This window comes from Gadus chalcogrammus, chromosome 7, assembly GCF_026213295.1.
Source record: "Gadus chalcogrammus isolate NIFS_2021 chromosome 7, NIFS_Gcha_1.0, whole genome shotgun sequence".
NCBI classification, from domain to species: domain Eukaryota; kingdom Metazoa; phylum Chordata; class Actinopteri; order Gadiformes; family Gadidae; genus Gadus; species Gadus chalcogrammus.
Genome location: NC_079418.1, coordinates 25,719,696 through 25,743,828, shown reverse-complemented (window position 1 = coordinate 25,743,828; position 24,133 = coordinate 25,719,696). Strand labels below are relative to the sequence as shown.

The 24,133-nt window shown below is 46.8% G+C and overlaps 2 protein-coding genes across 3 annotated transcripts in view; one reads left to right on the top strand and one right to left on the bottom strand.

Annotated features, from left to right (window-relative positions):
• mtus2a (microtubule associated tumor suppressor candidate 2a) overlaps positions 1 to 23,003 on the top strand; it is a 30,642-nt gene extending 7,639 nt beyond the window's left edge. Inside the window, exons 4-15 of the mRNA XM_056593914.1 lie at positions 7,917 to 8,099; positions 11,705 to 11,803; positions 15,301 to 15,488; positions 16,007 to 16,132; positions 17,160 to 17,226; positions 18,781 to 18,995; positions 19,490 to 19,595; positions 19,833 to 19,906; positions 20,213 to 20,311; positions 20,828 to 20,947; positions 21,314 to 21,411; positions 22,508 to 23,003. Coding sequence (XP_056449889.1) covers positions 7,917 to 8,099; positions 11,705 to 11,803; positions 15,301 to 15,488; positions 16,007 to 16,132; positions 17,160 to 17,226; positions 18,781 to 18,995; positions 19,490 to 19,595; positions 19,833 to 19,906; positions 20,213 to 20,311; positions 20,828 to 20,947; positions 21,314 to 21,411; positions 22,508 to 23,003 — 1,871 coding nt within the window. The remainder of the gene's footprint in view (positions 1 to 7,916; positions 8,100 to 11,704; positions 11,804 to 15,300; positions 15,489 to 16,006; positions 16,133 to 17,159; positions 17,227 to 18,780; positions 18,996 to 19,489; positions 19,596 to 19,832; positions 19,907 to 20,212; positions 20,312 to 20,827; positions 20,948 to 21,313; positions 21,412 to 22,507) is intronic.
• The window catches only part of LOC130385249 (glutamate receptor 4), a 1,260,456-nt gene that overhangs the window by 670,989 nt on the left and 565,334 nt on the right, over positions 1 to 24,133 (bottom strand). The window lies entirely within an intron of this gene.

Here is a 24,133-nt window from a genome sequence, read left to right as displayed (position 1 = left end):
CGGAGGGTTCATAATTCACCTTTAGTGTCAGGATGTTTTGAGCAAGGCACTAAACAGTTCCTGACAAGTGGATTGTCGACATGGTGCGTGAAGGTGTGGATTGGTGAATGTAAGACAATGGTAGCAGCCATAGAACTACTATAGTATGTATAGTTCTATAGTCGCTACATGATAAATGCAGTGTAAATAAAGTCTAAACCCAGTTTAGATCAGTTCAACCAAAATAAAAGTATGGGTATTCTGGTTCCATCTCCCTGCAATGTAATGGAGATAACGGCTGTTGACTGCCGTTATCATTAATAATTAATAATAAGAAAGCTTAAGACAGAAGAAGAAGTGCAAGTCTTTTTTTATATCTAAACCTGGTAAGATGTATGGGCAGGTTGTGTTTGTTCATAGGGAAGACAATTGTAGGTATGACTATATGGTATGGGTGATGATTATTGAGGAAATCGAGCCTGAGGAACCGGCCTTGGTGCCAGTGGGGGCAGTTGGCCTGTTGGGGTGTTAATCTGGTTAGATATCTGGTGGGCTAGTTGGATGCCTGTTTGGCTTTGTGGTACTGTTGCTGTATGACTGTTTGTCTAACTAGTTGTCTAGCTGTAGGCCTGTTGGTCTATCTGGTCGTCTAGCTGGTGGCCTGTTGGTCTATCCGGTGGGCTAACTGTATGACTGTTGGTCTATCTGGTGGGCTAGCTGTAGGCCTGTTGGTCTATCTGTTGGGCTAGCTATAGGCCTGTTGGTCTATCTGTTGGGCTAGCTGTAGGCCTGTTGGTCTATCTGGTGGCCTGTTGGTCTATCTGGTCGTCTAGCTGGTGGCCTGTTGGTCTATCTGGTGGGCCAGCTGGTGGCCGGTTTGTCTATCTGTTGGTCTAGCTGGTGGCCTGTTGGTCTATCTGTTGGTCTAGCTGGTGGCCTGTTGGTCTATCTGTTGGTCTAGCTGGTGGCCTGTTGGTCCATCTGTTAGTCTAGCTGGTGGCCTGTTGGTCTATCTGTTGGGCCAGCTGGTGGCCTGTTGGTCTATCTGTTGGGCCAGCTGGTGGCCTGGTGGTCTATCTGGTCGTCTAGCTGGTGGCCTGTTGGTCTATCTGTTAGTCTAGCTGGTGGCCTGTTGGTCCATCTGTTGGTCTAGCTGGTGGCCTGTTGGTCTATCTGTTGGTCTAGCTGGTGGCCTGTTGGTCTATCTGGTGGGCTGACTGGTGGCCTTGGTTGGCTCGGCCGGCTGTGGTCTCTGGCCGGTTGGCCGACCAGCAGAGCGTCTCAGAAGCCGGCATGGTTTTTTAATGTGACCTACTTGAAGAGTGTTTTGCTCCTCTTCTCCCAGTTACAGTTGACGTAGGAGCCTCCACTCTCACGCACGTCAGCCCCCCCCCCCCCCCCTGTTATGTCATCACTCTCATCCTCTCTTGTGGTTTGAGTTCTCCTCTCTCATCTGAGAGGAGGAGAACACGAAGTTCTGGGTGTGGGGGTGGTGGGGGGTAGATCTGTTTGGAGAAGGCTTTCGGGAAAATAAGATTGTGGTGGAGCCATGCTGTGTTGTGTGTGTGTGTGTGTGTGTGTGTGTGTGTGTGTGTGTGTGTGTGTGTGTGTGTGTGTGTGTGTGTGTGTGTGTGTGTGTGTGTGTGTGTGTGTGTGTGTGTGTGTGTGTGTGTGTGTGTGTGTTTGGGGGGGTGAGCGTGCATGTGGATGATGAACCACATGGTAACCTTCTTGTTTAGGCACTACATGGGGTTTGTAACCTTTACCTGGCAGCTCTCTGACCACCAGCATCCCTCTGTTCTGACTGTTAGATGATGTCCAGCCCCCCCTCCACCCTTCTCTCTCTCTCTCTCTCTCTCTCTCTCTCTCTCTCTCTCTCTCTCTCTCTCTCTCTCTCTCTCTCTCTCTCTCTCTCTCTCCCCCTCCCTCCCTCTCTCTCTCTCTCTCTCTCTCTCTCTCTCTCTCTCTCTCTCTCTCTCTCTCTCTCTCCCCCCCCACCTTTCTCCCTCCAGTCTTCTCTCCCATCTCACTCCACCCACCAACAGCTCTCTATTTCCTCTCTTCTTTTCCTCTCCCATCTCACTCCCCCCCTTGTCTTTTCCTCTCCCATCGTGCTAGTCTTCTCTCTCTCCCCCTCCTCTCCTTCCCTTTCTCCTCTCCCTCACTGCCTTATTGAGGCCAGGCAGCACAAAATGTGTGTCGAGAAATGATGTTTAAATGAAGTTTCTGATATATTGTTTCTGGCACCATTGGCACCATTCTCATGGCCTCAATCTCCTCAAGGCCAATTCATGCATTAGTGTTTGCTTGATTGGAAACTGTTTCAATTCTGTTCCAATAATACTTTACATGCATTATTGGATTAGAATACAAACCTGACATGAAATATTGAACTTCAATGACCCTGAGACAACATACCATGGTTAATGTGAGTGTGTGAGTGTGTGTGTGTGTGTGTGTGTGTGTGTGTGTGTGTGTGTGTGTGTGTGTGTGTGTGTGTGTGTGTGTGTGTGTGTGTGTGTGTGTGTGTGTGTGTGTGTGTGTGTGTGTGTGTGTATGTGTGTGCGAGCGCGCCTGTGCGCCTGTGCATTTGTGCCTGTGTGCGTGTCCAAAGTGGCATATTGATTTCGATCATTAATCAAATGCTTAGCCCTGATGTCCATAATTCCCATGGGAAATATGCTGTGTGTGTGGGCTTGTGTTCGTGTGTGTGTGTGTGTGTGTGTGTGTGTGTGTGTGTGTGTGTGTGTGTGTGTGTGTGTGTGTGTGTGTGTGTGTGTGTGTGTGTGTGTGTGTGTGTGTGTGTGTGTGTGTATATAGATTATTCCCATAGATTTGAGCTCATTTCTGAGCCTCCAAACACACCCACACACAAATGAACTGAACCATGTCAGTTGGATTGACAAATTCAATATTAGCTGGCTAGGATGCGGATGTCCATAATCTCAGCAATGGTGGAATCCATCACTACACCAAACAGTGTGATCTCTGCACAGTGTCTGCTCCACCCAGCCAGCAAACAGCTGATGGCGAAAACACAAGAAGGTGGAGGGAAACAAAGTACATCCTCAGTGAGATATTAAGGCCGTTTCACAATAAACTGTTTATTGATTGGGATAACCGAACCGGTACCGATTCTATAATCCACATCACGAAGGACAGGTGGAGGTGTAGAGAGACGGGGTGGAAATTGAGGAGGAGAGAGGGCAAGAGAGGAGGATGGGAATTGAGTTGAAGGGGAAGAGAGGTGGGGGAGCAGAGTGGTTGAGGTGGAGGAGTGGAGGTGAAGAGGGGTGTAGAGGAGCAGGGAGACAGGAGAGGTGGGGTGAGAGGTAAGAGAGGTGGTGTTAGAGGTATGTCGGCGGAGCGGTGGTGCTGGAGGTAAGAGAGGTGGTGGAGAGGTGTGGCAGCAGATGCTGTGGCTCGTGTCTGGCCTGTGACTCACAACCGCTCACCATGAGCAGATGGTTTCTATGTTGCTTCTTCCCAAGCACATGCAAACACGCAGAAAAACACACGCACCCACGCACGCACACACGCAGCCATGGGCAAGAACGCACGCACATGCTTGCTCACTCAGACACCCTCTATGGAAGGCAAAAAGTATTAAACATATGCCTCATTGTAGACGTGTATTCATTAAAATTTAACTAAACTACGACTTCTTTGCTTTCATAACGCCTCATCATTCCTGATGGAGCTAATTTGAATAATCCTCAATATGATGTTAATATATAAAAATACATAGAAATATGCAATAGAAATTGCATATTCCTTGTCTCATCACACGCTTTGAATGCAGGATCCTGTGATGATGCTTGCTACTCAAATACCCAATTAAGTCCAAATGTAAAAAAGCTTCATCTCCAATGAGCCACCTCCACTATCAAGTCTTTATAAAATGTTTAACGTGATAAATAGCCTGTTAAAAAGCTTTCCTAAACACGTATTTTATGTTGTTGAGGAAAAGCGACATAAAAACAGAGTTTTGACCCGCTAAATTTGTGTCTTTTCAATTTTAATGATGACACGTCTAAAAGCGGGCGTCGTTTTTACCCCTTTGGACATCCATGCACACACGCTTATGCACGAATACACGCACACCAGCACTCAAAATTGCACCCACTCACATTCACACACACACGCACGCACGCACGCACGCGCACACACATGCACACACACACCAGTAGAGATCTAATTAGGTGCCCTGATTGGCTCAGGCTTACGTATCCCAGCAGAGGTGTCAAACACGCTGGTGGTGCTGGCGGTGGGTTTATCTGTGGATCTGTGACAGTGTGGACGGGCTGAATCAGCCTTTTCATTACCTGATAAGCACCGTGGGTGTGCCATGCAGCTGCTTGTTAATCAGTATTTATCAGCTTAGACTCAGACCCCCACCCAGCTGGGGATTCTGGGTAATATATCCTCTCACTCTGGTTCCCCTGCCGCTAATTATTGTTTTAAGCAATTAGTTCACATTGTTGAGCTACATTGTTAGGGTAGATTGTTGTGTGAGTTTGGAGACCGTGGGCGGTGTATGCATAAATATAGGGGTAAACCAATTGGATTGAAAACACAAGTGGCCCTATGACACTGTTTATACACCTCAGCTTCTTGGGGATAGTCTCTGGGGAGGAGGCTGTGGTTAGCCATCAGGATTTCTCACTGAGGTTAAATCAGTGGCGTAGGAGAAAGACCCTGTTGCTTGTTTTGATTTGGAACCACTCTCCATATTGGAACCACATCGATTCCAGACTCACTATGTTCTGTTTCCCACTGCAATGGTCTCCTCCTCTCCCTTGTCTCTCCTTTCCTCCCCCTTCGCTCTTTTCCTCTCCTCTTTCCCCCTGTCTGATAACTTCTAAATTCAGTCTGGATTAAATGACAACAAATACTTAGAAACTACAACAGATATATAGATATATATTGTGTATATTTATATATATATATATATACAACTAATAACATAACACAAGTTAACAAAGAGAGAATTTACGTGAGAACGTATTTCCGTCTCCCTTATTCATGATATTCATGATATGTTGGATTTATATATTCTGTGATGTTTGTCAGCTGGCAGGGACAGAAGGTCTGTGGGCTGCAGCTGACAGCTCTTGTGTCAGGATCTAATCTCTCTCGGTCTGTCTCTCTCTCTCTCTGTCTGTCTCTCTCTCTCTCTCTCTGTCTGTCTCTCTCTCTCTCTCTCTGTCTGTCTCTCTCTCTCTCTGTCTGTCTCTCTCTCTCTCTGTCTGTCTGTCTCTCTCTCTCTCTCTCTCTCTCTCTCTGTGTCTGTGTCTGTCTCTCTCTCTCTCTCTCTCTCTCTCTCTCTCTCTCTCTCTCTCTCTCTCTCTCTCTCTCTCTCTCTCTCTCTCTCTTCTCTCTCCTCACTCTCCACCTCTCTCTCTCCTGTCTTCTCTCCCATCTCACACCTCTCTCTCTCTCTCTCTCTCTCTCTCTCTCTCTCTCTCTCTCTCTCTCTCTCTCTCTCTCTCTCTGGCTCTGGCTCTGTCTCTCTCCCCAACATTGGTCTTTCTCATCACATGCATGTGTGCAGCCTTAACCTTTGCTTCCTCTTGTCACACATTGTCTACCTGTCATCCCCTGCATTGTAGGACGGAACCTGTGGGTGACTGAATGTTTATGCATGAGTGTGTGTTTATTTTCCATGTGTGTTGAAGTGTGTCAGAGGAAATGAAACGTCATTATCAGCTGCTGTTGAATGCATTGTGCGGTTATTTTCAATGAGCCAGCATTGTCCGCATGACAACAACCACGGCTACGAGCAGAAACTTTCCGACATGCAATCATTTCTAAACACTTTTCTTGAACGACTTTACCTTGCTGTTTATTGTCGTCATCCGTTTAACTTTAGCATAGAAGGAGAAAATTGAAGGAGAGACAGTTTTTCCAAGTAATAAATATGCAACTACAGCCTAAATTAAAATAATGAAACATTCGATGAATCAGCTTTTGCTCTGTAGACGACCAGAGCATTGTTTAAAAAATGCTAAATATTCACTATTTCTCCATGATCATATGCCTTTGAACTGGCTTGAATGCCCCTCTCTGTTAATTTTTTGTCTTTTGAATCAATCTCGGTGTACTTTTAAGCGCTGTGCTTTGTCTCTCTCTCTCTCTCTCTCTCGCTCTCTCGCTCTCTCGCTCTCTCGCTCTCTCTCTCTCTCTCTCCTCTTCTAAGCCAGTCACTCCATTTGTTACTTCTTGCAGTAAACCCCATGTTGTTATCAGCATGGAAAGCTAATCATTGTGATTCGTTTTTGATGGATTTTGTGTAGCCTTACCATTGAAACCCAGTGTTACTGCGTCAGCCCGAAGGTAATAGGTGGAAAATAGGGCGTGTTAGAAGGGTCAGGCTGATGGCGCACCGTGTCCTTGACTGCCTAATGAGAGGAGAGTACCATGAACAATCTGGCCAATCAGGTCCTAGAGGGGCCACGCGACGGCTAATTAATTCCCCCCACGGTTGCCAAATCATTCCCCCTCCTAGACACATAGTGCACACAATATGCAAATATGTTCCTAGCGGCCCCCTCACTTCGGTTTAGATTATTTTGTCTATGTTCAACATTCGTAGACAAAATGGTAAACAGCTAGCAAGTCCTTTAGCAATTAGCAGCATAAAGGACAACATTTAGACCTTTCTAAATGACCTTTTTTTTTTTTTGCACAATTGTTTCCAAGACATAACATTAATTAAACAGCGGGATCCACAGCTCCTAGCAACAGCCCTTTCCTCTACCAATAGGGGAGCTAACCTGTGAATTATTAACCAATTGTGGTTATGCTGAGGAATCAGCTACACATGGGATAATTGTTTGCTAAACGGTCACAAATCATTTGGTATTTATTCACACATTATGCACTATGCTACACAGCAAAGTGGATTGCAGTGAATCTTTTCAGATGTCATTCAAGCAGGTAGGGTTAAGGTTTCCCTCTCCAGCAGGTAGGGGTTAAGACTGCTTGTGGTCCTAACCTTCCCTAAGATCTGGATGTTTTTTAATTGCATCACCAGATTTCAGAGTCTGTTACATCTGATATACGATCTGGGGAGTTTTTACACCCGATAAAGTTGTCTATTTATTATTCATCATATTTATTATTCCAGCTCTGTGTTTGCACTTTCAGTGTCAGGCTGTGTGGGTTGTGATGTGGTAGTGTGGTAGTGTGTGTGTGTGTGTGTGTGTGTGTGTGTGTGTGTGTGTGTGTGTGTGTGTGTGTGTGTGTGTGTGTGTGTGTGTGTGTGTGTGTGTGTGTGTGTGTGTGTGTGTGTGTGTGTGCGTCTGGTGGCATTGAGATTCATGAGGTTTTCAGTCTGGCTGCAGATTGCTGTGTCTCACCACAGCAGTAGCAGGGATAACTGCCCAGGACCCGATGTCTATCTCTGCCACTTACACACACTCTGATGGAGGTGTGGAGGTCAAAGCTATTCACTCCGCCGTTATCGATGTGTGTGTGTGTGTGTGTGTGTGTGTGTGTGTGTGTGTGTGTTTGTGGGCGAGTCCCTGTGCATGTGTGTGTGTGTGCGCGGTGTGCATATATGCTTGCTTGTGTGTGAGTGTGTGTTTATCATATTGTGTGGAGATGTGTATATGCCATGTGTGTCTGTGTGTGTGTGTGTGAGTGTGAGTGTGTGAGTGTGTTGATGCCATTGTCTATATCTGTTAGTTTATCCTATCCTATTAGTGTATGAGTGTGTGTTTATGCTTTTGTTGAATGTGTGTGTGTGTGTGTGTGTGTGTGTGTGTGTGTGTGTGTGTGTGTGTGTGTGTGTGTGTGTGTGTGTGTGTGTGTGTGTGTGTGTGTGTGTGTGTGTGTGTGTGTGTGTGTGTGTGTGTTTATGCTATCGTGTATGTGTGTGTATGTTTATGCTAATGCTAATGTGCTATATGTGTGTGTTTCCTGCGTGCTCCCAGGACTCAGTGTGAGTGAGGACCCTCCCGTACAGAGGGGTCCAGCAGCGGCGGCAGCAGCACAGCAGCAGAGCGAGGTCGGCAGTGGGGGTCCCCGCCTCAACAGCAGCAGTAGCATCCAGCCCCCGTCCACCCCAGCCCTGCACCGCCGCTACCTGCCTGCCCAGCCCCGCAGCTCCCCTGCAGGTGAGACCACGCTCACAGGCTCCTTCAGAGCTCCATTCAGGCCTGAGTGAGAGCTGGAGAGAGAGAGTGGGCTGTGTTTTACTGCACAGAGCGAGTGTGGTGTTTTCTTAAAGATCTGGACGACGGACAGTTGAGATTGAAATCGTGATAGGGGAAGTGACAAACAATGCAACCATCAAATTTCAGAGATTTTGTGACTTCTCCTTGAGCGAGACTTGGTCGGACACAATAACATACAATAAGTGTGTCGAGAAAAAGCTAAATACAAAAGTTGTATCTTTCTGTAGAGCTCCTATCCATTATTCCACATGTGGCAAAAAAACAAGAACTTTTAGACTTACTTTGACAGGGTGTCATTTAACCAAGGATTATATTGAAGGCCACTTTCAATGGTTACTGTTGCAGTCTTCTCCCTCAATATTGGCCCAAATTTAAAAAGAATGTCTGCATTTGTCCCTTAGACGCAAAATGATTCAAAAATAGGGACCAGGTGGAAAAATTCCAGAAGCTATCCTTTAATGGAAAGTAAACAGGGGGAGCAGCTAGGTGATTTTTTGATGGATGAGGCCAGGAGGTTAGGGATGTTTGCTTCTAGGAGGTCAAATCCCCACAGAGAGAGGAGATGGAGACACCAGGAGGTAAGGAAAGCTGTTATCTGATTGGGTCCAGCCATGACCCCGATATGATAATCAGGACCTAAGATGGAGTCCTCTGATAGCTGGGGGACTGTTGCACGTGTGTACGTGTGTGTGTGTGTGTGTGTGTGTGTGTGTGTGTGTGTGTGTGTGTGTGTGTGTGTGTGTGTGTGTGTGTGTGTGTGTGTGTGTGTGTGTGTGTGTGCGTGTGCTATAATGGTGATTGCAGAGATCTTGGGTATAGTTCACAGTAATGAGTCGCTCTGAGACTGTGGGGTAGCTTTAACACACACACACACACCTGAGTTGGCACACACACACAACCACACAACCACACTTACCTGACCCACACACAAACACACACACACACACACACACACACAAATGGTCTCTGTGGGATTGCCGCATCACTCAAGTGTTGTCTCGGGATTTGTTCAGGATTATTTTCCATTACCGATCTAATTACTTTCTCCTTGATGCGCCACTCCTTTCTGCTAAAAATATATCCTTCCCCCTACCCCCCCCACACACACACACACACACACACACACACATACATTACATTTATACAGTTGTTGAAAGCTACTTACAATAAGTGCATTCAACAATGAAGATATAACCCATGAATCGTGCAAGAATCCTTTGAGTTTGTACAATTTATGAAAACTGTGTTGAGTGCTACAACATGTAATAAAGAGAATTTGGGTCCCGAGGGAGTAGCAAGCCGTTTGGCAGTCTTAGAGCGTAGTGGACGGTCTGGTGGTGTACGGTTTGACCATGTCCTTCGCGTGGGGTGGGCCAGAACGCTAGGCAAGTATAGATCACTTGTATCGGATTCAAGCAGCCATCGGTAACCGGTGCAGAGGGCGGAAGAGTGATGGGACAATGTTGGTAGGTCAAGGACCTTCCGGGCTGCTGCATTCTGGATGAGCTCTAAGGGAGGAACGTCCCATGAAGGCAGACCAGCCAGAAGGGAGTGGCACTAGTCCAGACACGAGATGACGAGAAGAGCTTGGACCAAAACCTGGGTAGCCTCCTGGCTTAGGAACGGACGTATCCTCCCCATGTTGTTTAGCATGAATTGCGGCAATGTTGGCTGTAGAAGGCCCCCCTGTCGCCGGTGTCACACCAAAGGCTCCTTGCCATACGAGTCCCAGGCACCGCAGAGTAGTCGATATTGATGGAGAGGTTGGGGTTGGCGGATACCTGCCCTGGAAGGAAGAGCAGCTCAATCTTGTCCAGGTTGAGCATCGGGTCATGTGTCCACATCCAGTGAGAGACATCGGCGAGACAAGCAGAGGTTCAGGCTGCGGTCTGGCCATGAAAAGGACAGTATTGGTAGTATAGTAGTAGTATGACAGAACCCAGTGTCTTGGTAGGGGGGATTGACAGTGGAGGTGATGGAAGCTGTTCTGACAGTGGGAAATCTTAATCCACACTGGTGAGAGTCAAGAAGGTTGTTCTGGTGTAGGTAAGCAGAAAAGACTGCACACTAGAGACGGGTCAGTAGTTCTTTACATCAGGTGGCTTGAGTGTGTGTTTCTTTAAAAGAGGGATGAGTAGGGGTGAGAGAGAGGGGGTAGGAGTGAGAGGGATAGGGGATAGGGGATAGGGTGAGAGGGAATAGGGGTGAGAGAGAGGGGGTAGGGGTGAGAGAGAGGGGGTAGGGGTGAGAGAGAGGGGGTAGGAGTGAGAGGGGATGGGGGTGAGAGAGAGGGGGTAGGGGTGAGAGAGAGGGGGTAGGAGTGAGAGGGGATAGGGGTGAGAGAGAGGGGGTAGGGGTGAGAGAGAGGGGGTAGGGGTGAGAGAGAGGGGGTAGGAGTGAGAGGGGATGGGGGTGAGAGAGAGGGGGTAGGGGTGAGAGAGAGGGGGTAGGGGTGAGAGAGAGGGGGTAGGAGTGAGAGGGGATAGGGTTGAGAGAGAGGGGGTAGGGGTGAGAGAGAGGGGGTAGGGGTGAAAGGGGATAGGGGTGAGAGAGAGGGGGTAGGGGTGAAAGGGCTGGTGGTTGGGGGGTGAAAGGTGACCACCTCATTGGGAGAGAATAAGGAAACGGAAGTTAGAGTAGGAGATCAAGAGTTGGCTGTAGGATAGGAGGTGACAGAAGATGGGGAAATGAGGAGCATAAGTCATCTTAAAAAGTAGTTAACAGAACCGCGGGGTAGTAGGAAGGAGGGAGGTGGGGAAGTGGGGGGATGGAGGAGGGTGGAGGAGATAGAAAATCACTTTTGGGATAGGATGAGGAAGATTGAATTTTAGATTGAAGAAGGGAGTTTTTTGCCGCAGATAGTGAGGAAGAAAAAGAGGAGAGAAGAGACGGTAGGCAAGAGAGTCATCAGGGCGCTTGGTTTTGCTGCACCACACACACAGACACACACACACACACACACACACACACACACACACACACACACACACACACACACACAGACACACACACACACACGCACGCACACACACACACACACACACACACACACACACACACACACACACACACACACACACACACACACACACACACACACACACACACACACACACACACACACACACACACAGACATACTACAACCACCCATCAACACCCTCTCTCCAAAATCAAACCCGCTCTCCCCTCTCATGCTCTCTTACCCTCACGTGCACTCTCTCCCATCACGCGCTCTCTCCCACCTAACAGATACTCCCCTCCCACCTTTGAGGAAATAAAATATGATTATTAATCTCGGTCATGGTTCTTGATGTTTGGGTCACCTACACTTCAAACTTGATGTAAAGATAATTTCAATGTTTTATATTATGTCTGTATCTATATATTTGTATTTGTATATGTTAACAAGGTGTTAACATGTATAAAATAAATATATGTATTGATGAAGGTATTCATGTCATCATTTCACTGTTGTTCTTTATCTTGATTTCATGTTGCTAATGAGCTTTGTATTGATTGACCGTTTCTTTATCTGATTGACAGTTGGCAGGAAGGAGTTTCAGTGGAGTTCAGAGGTCACCCGCTCCCTTCCTTCGTCTCCCAAGAGGTTAGCTGTGGTCCCGCCCAAACCCCAATCACCAGGTGAGTCGATGATAACACCCTCTCTCTCGCTCTCGCTCTCTCTCTCGCTCTCTCTCACACACCTCTCTTTCTCGATCACTCTCGCTCTCTCTCACACACCTCTCTCTCTCTCTCTCTCTCTCTCTCTCTCTCTGTCTCTGTCTCTGTCTCTGTCTCTGTCTCTGGCTCTGGCTCTCGCTCTCGCTCTCGCTCTCGCTCTCGCTCTCGCTCTCTCTCTCTCTCGCTCTCTCTCACACACCTCTCGATTGCTCTCGCTCTCTCTCACACACCTCTCTCTCTCTCTCTCTTTTTCTCTCTCTCTCTCTCTCTCCGTCACTCTCTTCCTTCCATCGTCTGTTAGTCTCGCCTTCTCTAGTGATTCTATAACCTGGGATGGGATGGGATACTCTTTCTGATTGTATCGTGTTGTTTGACTGTATTCTGATAGACAGCTCCATCTGCTGTTTGCATGTTTAACTCTCCTCTGACAGTGGTGTCCATTCTCATGGCCATGGCATTCTCCAGGGACGGGTTGAAATCCTTCCCAACTCCCTTTTCTTATCAGCTTTCTCTTTTCTTATCAGCTTCCCCTGGGTACTTTTCAAACCATTAGTTTAGAGATCACAATGACTGAACTCATAAAGAATCTCAGTATAGTAGTGTGCTAGTGCAGTAGCATGCTAGATAATGGACGCTTGAGACGTGTGTGTGTGACACTGCTTAGCGTACAGCACCCCAGGCTGACAAGCCTCTGCCAGCAAGAGACTCACCGTAAACATCCTTGGGTAGCAACAGAGCAGAGCATCCTGGGAAACCATCACCCCGTATCTGCTGCAGTCATGTGCTTTAAACGACAGACACTGATTGGTTGAGCTGGGAAGGATGGCCGACAGCAATACACAAGATGAAACCAAAACCGCAGGAGCAGGCAAGTGGAGCGGTTCGATTAGAGACTGTGGAGAGGGGAGCTTGTGTCTTTTTTACTGACTCTACAATAGCAGCAGGGGAAACAGGACTTTCAGCAGTTCCCCCTTAGTGAACGTGATGCTGCTCCCTAGTGGTGTGTGGATGGTAGTATCACTCCACGTGGTAGACACATGCAGAAGACCAATTTGTCTTGTTTCCCTGATCTGCAGAAATGTAAAGATCACAGCACTTTGGCCTCTTACATCCCTGAGAGTAACCTTGTCTATCGGCTGACTACAATGAAATCTATCCTCTTTCATTTGCAAAGATTCTTTCACCCCTCCCTTTACTCCTTTTTCCCTCAATTTAACCCATACCCCCCACTCCACACACACACACACACACACACACACACACACACACACACACACACACACACACACACACACACACACACACACACACACACACACACACACACACACACACACACACACACATACACAGGGTGTGTGTATGTAGGTGTGTGAGTTTCTGCACCTTTGCACATGTGTCTGTGTGCGTCATTAGCCTGTGTGTGTGTCATTACATGCCCATTCACCTCATGGATTCTGATTACAAACCAAACCAATCTAAGAGGTTCACCTTCAGTGAATCTCTTTTTCTTCAACCCTCTGGTCCAAAGGCCCTCCATCTCTCCATCTCTCGATCCCTCCATCCACCTCCTCCTCACCATCGTACCTGCAGCTTTTGCCTCCTATGCCCTCTTGTATTATGTTACCCAGCCCTCCCCCAACCCACCCTCCAACCATCCAATCTCTGCAGCCAAAACCCTCATTACCTGGCTCTCCCCGCCCCGCCCCTCAGCCTCATGTTGTCATGGAAACCACTCAACGTTGGTACGCTTCAGTGAGCACCATTTATGAGTTGAAGGTGGCCCATAGAGGCAACGCATGGGCTTGTGTATTTGTGGGTGTGTGTGGTTGTGGCTGGGTGTGGGTGTGTGCGTGCCTGCTTGCGTGTGTGACCAGTAGTTTGGGCTATATCATTCAGGTTGAACCTAAATTGGTTTTCACTTCATTCCTTTTTATTACAAAAAAATATATATGTATGATTATACCAGCACATTTTTTGTTTGTCAGGTTCCAAAATGGCTCATTATGAAAACAAGCAATCTCATCTCCTGTGTACATGTTTTTTAATATTTCAGTTAGTAGGGCTCTCACCTTAAGGAAGAAGGTTCATGGTTCCATCCCACTAGGTACTTAATATTGTTTGTCAAAAAAATATATTATTTTGGTCTCTTTTTTTTTTATGTCAAATGGTATTACTGAATCAACTTCACCCTACATGAACCCCAATTTTGCTGTTAAAATCAAAACTGTGAGTGAAAAAACAACCAATCGTGGAGAAGACACACTTCTAAACATGTTATTATATCCCACATGTCCGTCAATTGCTCTGAGAGTAGAACGCATGCCTGCAAGACAGAAGGTCAATGGGTTGAATCCTACCCGGTACCTAATATAGTCTGAGGAAACAGCCTGTCTACGGGATACTACTAAGCAATGGTCTACTACTTCCAGCAGTGGACGGACACACTGTCCTTGAACGCCGTTGGAACTTGGCTAACTCTGGGGCAGCTTGCTGTCATCGGCTGGTCTACTACACTGAAGCTAATTCCACTAGTCTGATCGAAGAGATTGCTTGAAACATAATCAGCGTCAATCGTTGACTACTTCCAGCAGTAGAGGAGCTTTAGCTTAATAGGAGGAACCAGCTCACACATCGAGAAAGCTGGCGGAATGTTCCAGTTGTGACTTTGGCTCTTCACGTGACCTCTAGCAGTTGTCTCACTGAATTCACCATTTCCTAATTTATTTTATTTGATAAAATTGTGCGAAGCTGCCTGCTTGAAATCGGTTATTAGTGTTTTCAGCTATATTTATCATTATTATCTTTATTATTATTTTCATTATACACACCTCCGTTCAAGTAGGGTTTGATAAGTAATACTAATGAAGTGATAATAATACGGTTTAAGTAACTTTGCACCCAGTCATTAATCCTATAAATCATCTTTGCAGTAGTACGTACACCTAACAGCCTCCAATATAAAGTTCAGTTCAGTGCTGGGCGACCAGGAGGCGTGGTAGTCCATCACCAGGCGGAGTCACCTGGGAGTTACCCCCCGCCTCATAACCCCCACCCCCCCCCCCAGAGCTCACCCTCTCTGGGTAGCTCTCATCCGTCAGGTCCATGTGTTCTCCAGCGCTAGGAAAGGTCACCTCTCCAATCCTCTGCAAGGGAAGCTCATCAGTTAACAGCATCGGGAGGAAGCTCTGTTCCATATTCAGATATACAGTTGAGATACAGCAACATACAGTAGATATACAGCAGAGATACAGCAGAGACACAGCAGAGATACAGCAGAGATACAGCAGAGATACAGTGGAGATACCGTAGTGGTACAGCAGATCAAAAGAAGATAGACAGCAGATACACAGTAGTCTTCAGAAATGCAATAGATATTGTCTTGGCAAATGAGACTTCCAAAATGCAATGATGACCAACCCCCTCCCCCCCTCCCCCCCTGGTTCTGTGCTCTCCAGTCCAGGCCCGCCAGCGCCCAGCGGCCGCCATCAGGGGGTCGGTGCCCCCCGGCTCCCCTCGCCGCGTCGCCCCCTTCAGACCCCAGCAGGAGCAGCAGGAGAACCTGCAGCGAGAGAAGGAGGAGGCGCAGCGAAGGCAGAGGGAGAAGGAGGTGGAGGAGAGGGAGAAGAAGGAGCAGAGGGAGGAGGTGAGCGGGGCAGGATACCCTCTCCATGACCCCCAAAGGTCCCGGACTAGCAATGGGCTCTGATTGGTCAATAATGGCTTTCTAAGTCTTACCTTGACCTTTCATCCTGATTTGATAATACCTCCTTAATTGATCTATTTCCTAACTTTTATCCAAACATTATTTTCTATTGTACTCTGCTATAATACTGTAGTACTCTAGTGTTCTCTACTGTATAATGCTCTACTGTACTTGAATATAATATTATTAACTCTACGATACTCAGGTGTATGATGTTATTCTGTAATATTATATTGTATATTCTACTGTACTCTACTGCATTAGGTTATACTGTACTTTAACAGTGTGTCTCCACTGTACTCTACTGCATTATGTTACACTGTACTTTAACAGTGTGTCTCCACTGTACTCTACTGCATTATGTTACACTGTACTTTAACAGTGTATCTCCACTGTACTCTACTGCATTATGTTACACTGTACTTTAACAGTGTATCTCCACTGCCCTGTGCTGTCAGGTCCAGAGGCTGCAGGGCCGCTATGAGCAGCAGGAGAGGCAGCTGTCGGCTCTGAGGGAGGAGTTGAAGAAGACCACCCTGGGGCTGCAGGCCTTCATCGTCACCACACAGCACTACTGCCTGAAGGTATGCTCTCACCCTCTCACTGCCCACCTTCACCTCTCTGACCCTCACCTCTCACACCCTCTCATTGCTAACCCTCTCATTCCTAACCCTTACCTCTCTCACTCTCACCTCTCTGACCCTCACCTCTCACACCCTCTCATTGCTAACCCTCTCATTCCTAACCCTTACCTCTCTCACTCTCACCTCTCTGACCCTCACCTCTCACACCCTCTCATTGCTAACCCTCTCATTCCTAACCCTCACCTCTCTCACCCTCACCTCTCTCACCCTCACCTCTCTCACCCTCATATCTCTTGCCCTTACATTTCTCACCCTCACCTCTCTCACCCTCACATCTCTCACCCTCACATTGCTCACCCTCACCTCTCTCACCCTTAACCTCTCTCACCCTCACATCTGTAAACCTCCAATCTCACCTCACTCACCATCACATTTCTCACCATCACATTGTTCACCCTCACATCCCTCCCCCTCACATCGTACCCATGGCTCCCTGCGTTCACACCACAGGCAGGTCTAACATATTCCCACTGGCTGCCGAACATGACCTTTCAACGGCAGGCTTGAATATATCTGATGTTATCCCCGGGTCCAAAATCAATACTTTGACCCAGAGAGAATACACAGTTGAACTTAATAAGCATTCCGATACAAGGCTAGCATAATGTTTGCTTTTGTTATTATAACCCGGTTCCCCAGTGAAGGGATCAAAGTGACATGTGATCAATGCTTGCGTTGGCGGTGGAGAGTTGCCACGGTCAGGCGACCAGAGCGCTTGGTTTCCTAACCAGTGCTCAAAAGCAAAGAGCAAAGGATGACCTGTTTATATAGTGTATGGCTCCCCCTGCTGGCAAGAGTAAGGTACATCCAGTGATCATCACAGAGATTTCCAGAGGAGGCGAGCATTGGAAATTGTGTGAAATGAATGAACATGAACCATAGACTGGATCAATACATTAGCTCCCGTACAAGCAAAGTGAAGCACCCTATGATCTCCTCCTGAGGTTGTACATGTTTTGTGTTACAGACGGACCACGCAGAGGAGAAAGAAAAGGAACTCTGTTTGGAGGTGCAGAGGATCAAAGAGGAACTTGGTAAGAAGAACCAACTCACGAGAGAGCGATGTCTTCATAAAACTTATTAGTTTCAGTCATAGCAGCTACAGACAACTGTATTCCAATGACTGATTTAATGCTACAGCACACTTCATGAGCCATGACATATGCGGTTTATGATCTATATCAGAGAGGACATTTCGTTTTTATATATATATCCAATACTTTTATGTGTTGAAATACAGTTCACATTATATATATATATATATATATATATATATATATATATATATATATATATATATATATATATATATATATAAATATATATATATATATAAATATATATATATATATATATATATATATATATATATATATATATATATATATATATATATATATATATATATATATATATGTAATACATTACATCACAATTATGTTTTTGGTAACACGTAACTATGCGGTCATACCAAAAGATTCATGAGCAGGGAAAGCGTCTGGCTGCCACTCATTTTCAATGAGAGCTGGCCGAAAGAAGCAGTGGTCACTGTGGCAGCAGTGAGCTGCGCGATAACCACGCCCAGACAGATGAGGGCAGTTGCAGTAATTGTAACTCAATGCAAATTAGCAGCGTTGGCGCTGCAGCAGCAACCATTCGCAGAGCTGGATTGTATTTGCTTCAGTGCCAGTTTCTAGCCAACATGGGGAGAAAGAATCTGTTCTTGTCCCTGGTATCCCAGAGCTATGTTCAACCTGTTCAACCTGTTTGTCATCTACCGGGAAGGTAACACAAACCTGTTCTGGTGCATTGTGTAGCGGAGAACCGGATCAAATTCATTTTATGAGGAAACATGCAAGGAATTGTGCCAGAGTTAGAATATGTTTCTATGTCTACAATAGCCGGAGGTCAATTCTTTTGAAACATTATTTGCTTACTGAAAAACAAATAGAGGAATGAGGAAAATAGTGTATTTAGTCATGCTTTCTGGGCTGCCGAGAGCTCTACAACACCTTTGATATCGGGTACAACCGAACATGACGTCTGCAGCGTTGCTTGACTGATTGGTGACTGGCAGCCAGCAGCCAACGGGCAGAGCAACCCCAGGCACACCTGTATGTTTAGGTGTGACCCTACAGTAAGACATACAGGAGATCTCCTCTTGGTTGCATTCAAAGCTCACTCTGCCTCTCCCTAACCAGCATGCAACTGGGCCAAAACTGTACTGCCTACTGCATGCATATATGTTTGTATAGAAATAGATAAATATGAATAAATGTCAAAGTTAAAGGGTAACCGTCATACTCTGCTATTTTGTGATATAAGAGAGAAATGCTCTCTGCTGACCTTGGTGCTATTTGGACCAGTAGAGAATGCAAATCAATCATGCAATGGTCAAACTTTAAAAAATAAATATCTGCAGAAACAGTATTGATGTTGCAGACGGCAATCATCCTTCACCCCCTGGCTGAAGCAGTAGTCTCTCGTATTAGATTATAGCCGAGAGTGACGGTGTACCTTCAAAGTATAAAGACGGATCTGTATCGTCTCCACCCCGAAAAAAACAAAAAAACATCTCCTCTACCCAGCATGCAACTGGGCGCGCTGGCAGCGGCTGCAGTGCGAGAAGACTGCGTTGGAGGTGGCCTTCGAGCGGGAGCTGCAGGAGGTGCAGAGGCAGCAGGAGCAGGAGCTGGCGGCGGTGGAGCTGGGCCTGAGGAGGTGCCACGCGGCGGAGACGGAGACCCTGAAGGAGGAGCAGCGGTCCGTGGTGCAGGAGCTCCGCGCTCAGCAGCAGGAGCAGGTGCACCCATGGTTCAGGGGGGGGGGGGGGGGGTGTATCGTGGGTATAGGACTGACCAGGCTGGACTGGTAGTGGGGCTGTTTGTTTGACTCCAAGTGGACAGGGCCCGGAGGCTGACCGCAGTGTGTTTAACTGATAGCCTCCAATAAGATGTGGCTGTCCCTGACATTGGTAAATGACGTACAATTATCATAATGATTCACTACTTTGGATCAAAGTAACTAAAAAGTAAATTAATAAATAGTAATATATAATATATTTTATATATAGAACATATATTATTTTAATTGTTGTTATGTAGCGATTATTATCATTATGTATAAATATTGTAAAATACCTTCGGATTTTAACCAACTGATTGAAAGGCCATGATGTGTGTGTGTGTGTGTGTGTGTGTGTGTGTGTGTGTGTGTGTGTGTGTGTGTGTGTGTGTGTGTGTGTGTGTGTGTGTGTGTGTGTGTGTGTGTGTGTGTGTGTGTGTGTTTGCCCTCAAGATGGAGGAAATGACCGTTAATCACCAGGCAGCCACCCTGGAACTGCGTGACATGCATAATGTCACCATGGCAACGCTTCACGAGGAGCACGCCCACACAATAAAAGGTATGCAGACACACAGACCATCAGAGTATACGTTATATACACACAAATACACTCGAATTACATTGGAGAATACATATTGTAAACTCACACACTCACACATAATTCATTAGAGCACATATGTTGCATATACATATACATTGTACGCAGTAGTACATGTTTTAGTGTCATAAGAGTAAATGTGTTACAGTGACATTCTACAAAGCAGTAAGGCTGTGATCTGTCTCGATATTTCTGTAGATCTGAGAAAAGCCCACGAGCAGCAGAAGATGATGTTAGAACAAGACTTTGAAATACTCAGACTGTCTCTCCAGGTATGGCTTCATGAAATATCTTATTTGTGTCATGCTTTCTTTAACATTGTAGACAAAATATGAATCCCATATGAGTGTGTGTGTGTGTGTGTGTGTGTGTGTGTGTGTGTGTGTGTGTGTGTGTGTGTGTGTGTGTGTGTGTGTGTGTGTGTGTGTGTGTGTGTGTGTGTGTGTGTGTGTGTGTGTGTGTGTGTGTGGTAACGTGTGTATGTGTGTACGTGTGGTAACGTGTGTTTGTGTGTGTGGTTGTGCGCGTGGTATTGTGTGTGTGTGTGTGTGCGTGTGTGTGTGTGTGTGTGTGTACAGGACCAGGTGGACACCCTGACCTTCCAGAGTCAGAGTCTGAGGGAGAAGGCCCAGCGCTTTGAGGAGGCCCTTAGAAGGAGCACTGATGAGCAGATTGTGGTGAGAAGCTGTGGTGCACTCCTATGGGCCTTATACACATAGCAGCCATCCCGGTTCTTGGTTTAGAATCAAGAGTTCCAGTACCCATACTACCACACTGTTTAGTATGGCATAAAAATATTTAGTATGTCACAATAGATAGTATGGAAAATGCATTATGCCAAAAATACCATGATGTTGTACTAGATGTGTTTCGCAGTATGCAAGCCAGCTATTCTGCCCACAATCCTCTGCCCAGCAGAAGATATGTGGATGGCGCCTCAAGTTTGCTTATCATTGACATCATCTGTAGTATGACCCGATTGTATACATACTGGATGTCTGATCTTGTCCACCTGGCGCTATGATTCAGAGGTCATTAGGTTAGAAAAGCACTCTGGCCTTATTGTCTGAAATATGATTTTAGTTTTCTTTGCACAAAATAGTAAACATATGAGGTTGATGTGTGTGTGTGTGCGTGTGTGTGCGTGTGCGTGCGCGTGTGCGTGTGTGTGTGTTTGCCTGTGTGTGTGTTAGGAGGCCTTGGCTCCTTATCAACATATCGAGGAAGACCTGCGGAGCCTGAAGGAGGTGGTGGAGATGAAGAACCAGCAGATCCACCAGCAGGAGCAGAAGATCTCTGACCTGGAGAAGGTGGTACGTTCACCACGGCTTACCTTCTTCATCCAGTCAAGCTCCAGCTTAAGTATTGTTTCTCCTCATTAAATACTTAAAATACAAATGTCCTTGACCGAAAACTAGTGACTCAAGTGTTGCTACAAAATGAGGGTGTGTCTTAAAAATACTAGCCCCGCCCCATGGGTCTGTCTTAAAAGCATGAGCCTCGCCCAGGGGTTAATGAGCCCCAGCCCTTGGATCCAAAAGTCTCCAACCAAACTGTGTTTATACCATGTTGTCCTATTCTGATCCAGCCTATTCTGTGCTCCTGAGTTAAACGTCAGCGGTGAGCCGGAGCTTGAGTTGTGGTGGCTGACAGCTCTTGTTGTGTTGGTGGTGCTTCAGGCCCAGAAGAACGTGTTCCTGGAGGACAAGGTGCAGGTGCTGCAGCAGCAGAACGAGGACCTGAAGGCCCGCATCGACAACAACCTCTCTCTGTCCAGGTACTCATCAACACAGTACAAACACACAGTAGAACAACAGAGTAGAACCCCACTCTGTCCACGTACTCATCAACAAAGTAGAACAACACAGTAGAACCTCTCTCTGTCCAGGCACTCATCAGCACAGTAGAACACACTAGACCACAATAGAACCTCTCTCTGTCCAGGCACTCATCAGCACAGTAGAACACACTAGACCACAATAGAACCTCTCTCTGTCTAGGTACTCATCAGCACAGTAGAACAACACAGTAGAACCTCTCTCTGTCCAGGCACTCATCAGCACAGTAGAACACAGTAGACCACAGTAGAACCTCTCTCTGTCCAGGCACTCATCAGCACAGTAGAACACAGTAGACCACAGTAGAACCTCTCTCTGTCTAGGTACTCATCAGCACAGTAGAACAACACAGTAGAACCTCTCTCTGTCTAGGTACTCATCAGCACAGTAGAACAACACAGTAGAACCTCTCTCTGTCTAGGTACTCATCAGCACAGTAGAACAACACAGTAGAACCTCTCTCTGTCCAGGCACTCATCAGCACAGTAGAACACAGTAGACCACAGTAGAACCTCTTTCTGTCCAGGTACTCATCAGCACAGTAGAACACAGTAGACCACAGTAGAACCTCTCTCTGTCCAGGCACTCATCAGCACAGTAGAACACAGTAGACCACAGTAGAACCTCTCTCTGTCTAGGTACTCATCAGCACAGTAGAACAACACAGTAGAACCTCTCTCTGTCTAGGGACTCATCAGCACAGTAGAACAACACAGTAGAACCTCTCTCTGTCTAGGGACTCATCAGCACAGTATAACAACACAGTAGAACCTCTCTCTGTCTAGGTACTCATCAGCACAGTAGAACAACACAGTAGAACCTCTCTCTGTCCAGGCACTCATCAGCACAGTAGAATAACACAGTAGATTACATCAAAGCATTCATATCAGCCCCCCTAACACTTTTAGTGAATCCTACATTAAAGCAGTCAACTCAATATTACAGAATCATCCCCCGTGCTGGGAATAGAACCTCAATAGGGTGTAAAATGGCTCCTGGTGTGACCGGACGGGTGTGGGGCTGGGGGGTCCGCAGGCAGCTGTCGGAGGAGAACGCCAACCTGCACGAGACGGTGGAGAAGGAGAGCACGGAGAAGAAGCGCCTGAGCCGCAACAACGACGAGCTGCTGTGGCGCCTGCAGACCAGCCCGCTGGCGTCGCCCGGCTCCTCCCCCCTCCACCGCTCCTTCTCCACCTCCCCCGCCCCCTCCTCCCCCTTCCTCGTCTCCTCCCCCTTCCTCTCCTCCTGCGACTCCCCCACTCACTGTCACGGCTGCCCGCAGTCCGCGCACCCCGCGCAGTACTACGCCTCGCCCTCCCATCGCGCGGCCAATCAGAATTACTCGCCGGGCCCGGCCACGCCCACTCACACCAGGGCCGTGGGGAATCTCAATTACTCCCCCGGTCCGGCCACGCCCACTCACAGGGCCGCAGCCAATCAGAATTACTCCCCGGGTCCGGCCACGCCCACTCACAGAGCTTCAGCCAATCACTGTTCTCCAACAGCTGTTCTGAACACCCTACAGAGATAAGCTTCCCCTATACTTAACTATCTCTCTCTCCCCCCGCCTCCCCCAAAGCTCCCTTGTTATCTTGTCTTCCTCCCCTGTCCTTCCCCCATTATCTCTTGACCATATACATATATTGTACTCAATCGATCAATCAATTGATTGATGGAGATGTATTTAATATCAGTGATCAGTGATGTAACTGGAGCAAGACGAGAGAGCAGGTGTGACATCACGGGAACGGAGTGAGGTCGTCTTTGGACAGAATGGCCTGAACCGCGACCAGGTCCCAACGGTTCTGACAGCCACCCTGTTGCCCCCTTCTAGGCGCCAAGCGGACAGACGGGACTGTAAATATGTAGAGGGTTGTAGTGAGAGCTAGCTTGCATGGGCATGTTGACCCCTACGCTGAAACAAAACAGAACCGTGATCTGTGGTACTTCTTCTCGATCGAACAGGATCACATAACAGGGTCGATTCTTTCTCATCCAGAGAATTAAAATAGGAAACGGTTTCGGAATTTATCGCAGTTCCACTAAGAGACGGAATGTTTTTAGTCTCCTGGAGGACTCCCTAACTAAGCGCCTTACACGCAGTCTCTGCTCTGTCACCAGCAGAATAGGATTCATTTTTAGTGCACACACAATGTTTACTATTTACAACTTTACAACAAAAAGTACAACTTTACTAATCAGAGCGGTGTGTCTTGGAAGCCTACTTTAGGCGCATTTAAACTTTCTAAGCCAGTTTATACTAACTGTGTTACTTTAAAGTATTTGTACCTTTATCAAATATAACCACGACAGGCGGCCCAGTCACCCCAACCAATGGGCATATCTCTGGTGTTTAACTATGTTTTAAACCCGCCAGGTCTTCCTACAGCATCATTTTCCACTGTCAACCCCTCAGGGCAACCTGCGCAAACTTCTGTCCGCCATTTTGTATTTTACCTCAACAAGGAAGGTGTAGTGGTTGATGTGTAGCTCAACACAGCCTCTGGAAGACTCAGTCTGTTCCAGCTGCCGTTTATCCAACGTTGATGTTTGTTTTATAATGTAGTATTTATACTGTTTATTATTGTTATACGTTTATTTGGGACTTAAGCATGTACTGGAACGTGTTGTGTTGTAAAAGTGTCTGTGATTTGTCTCGAT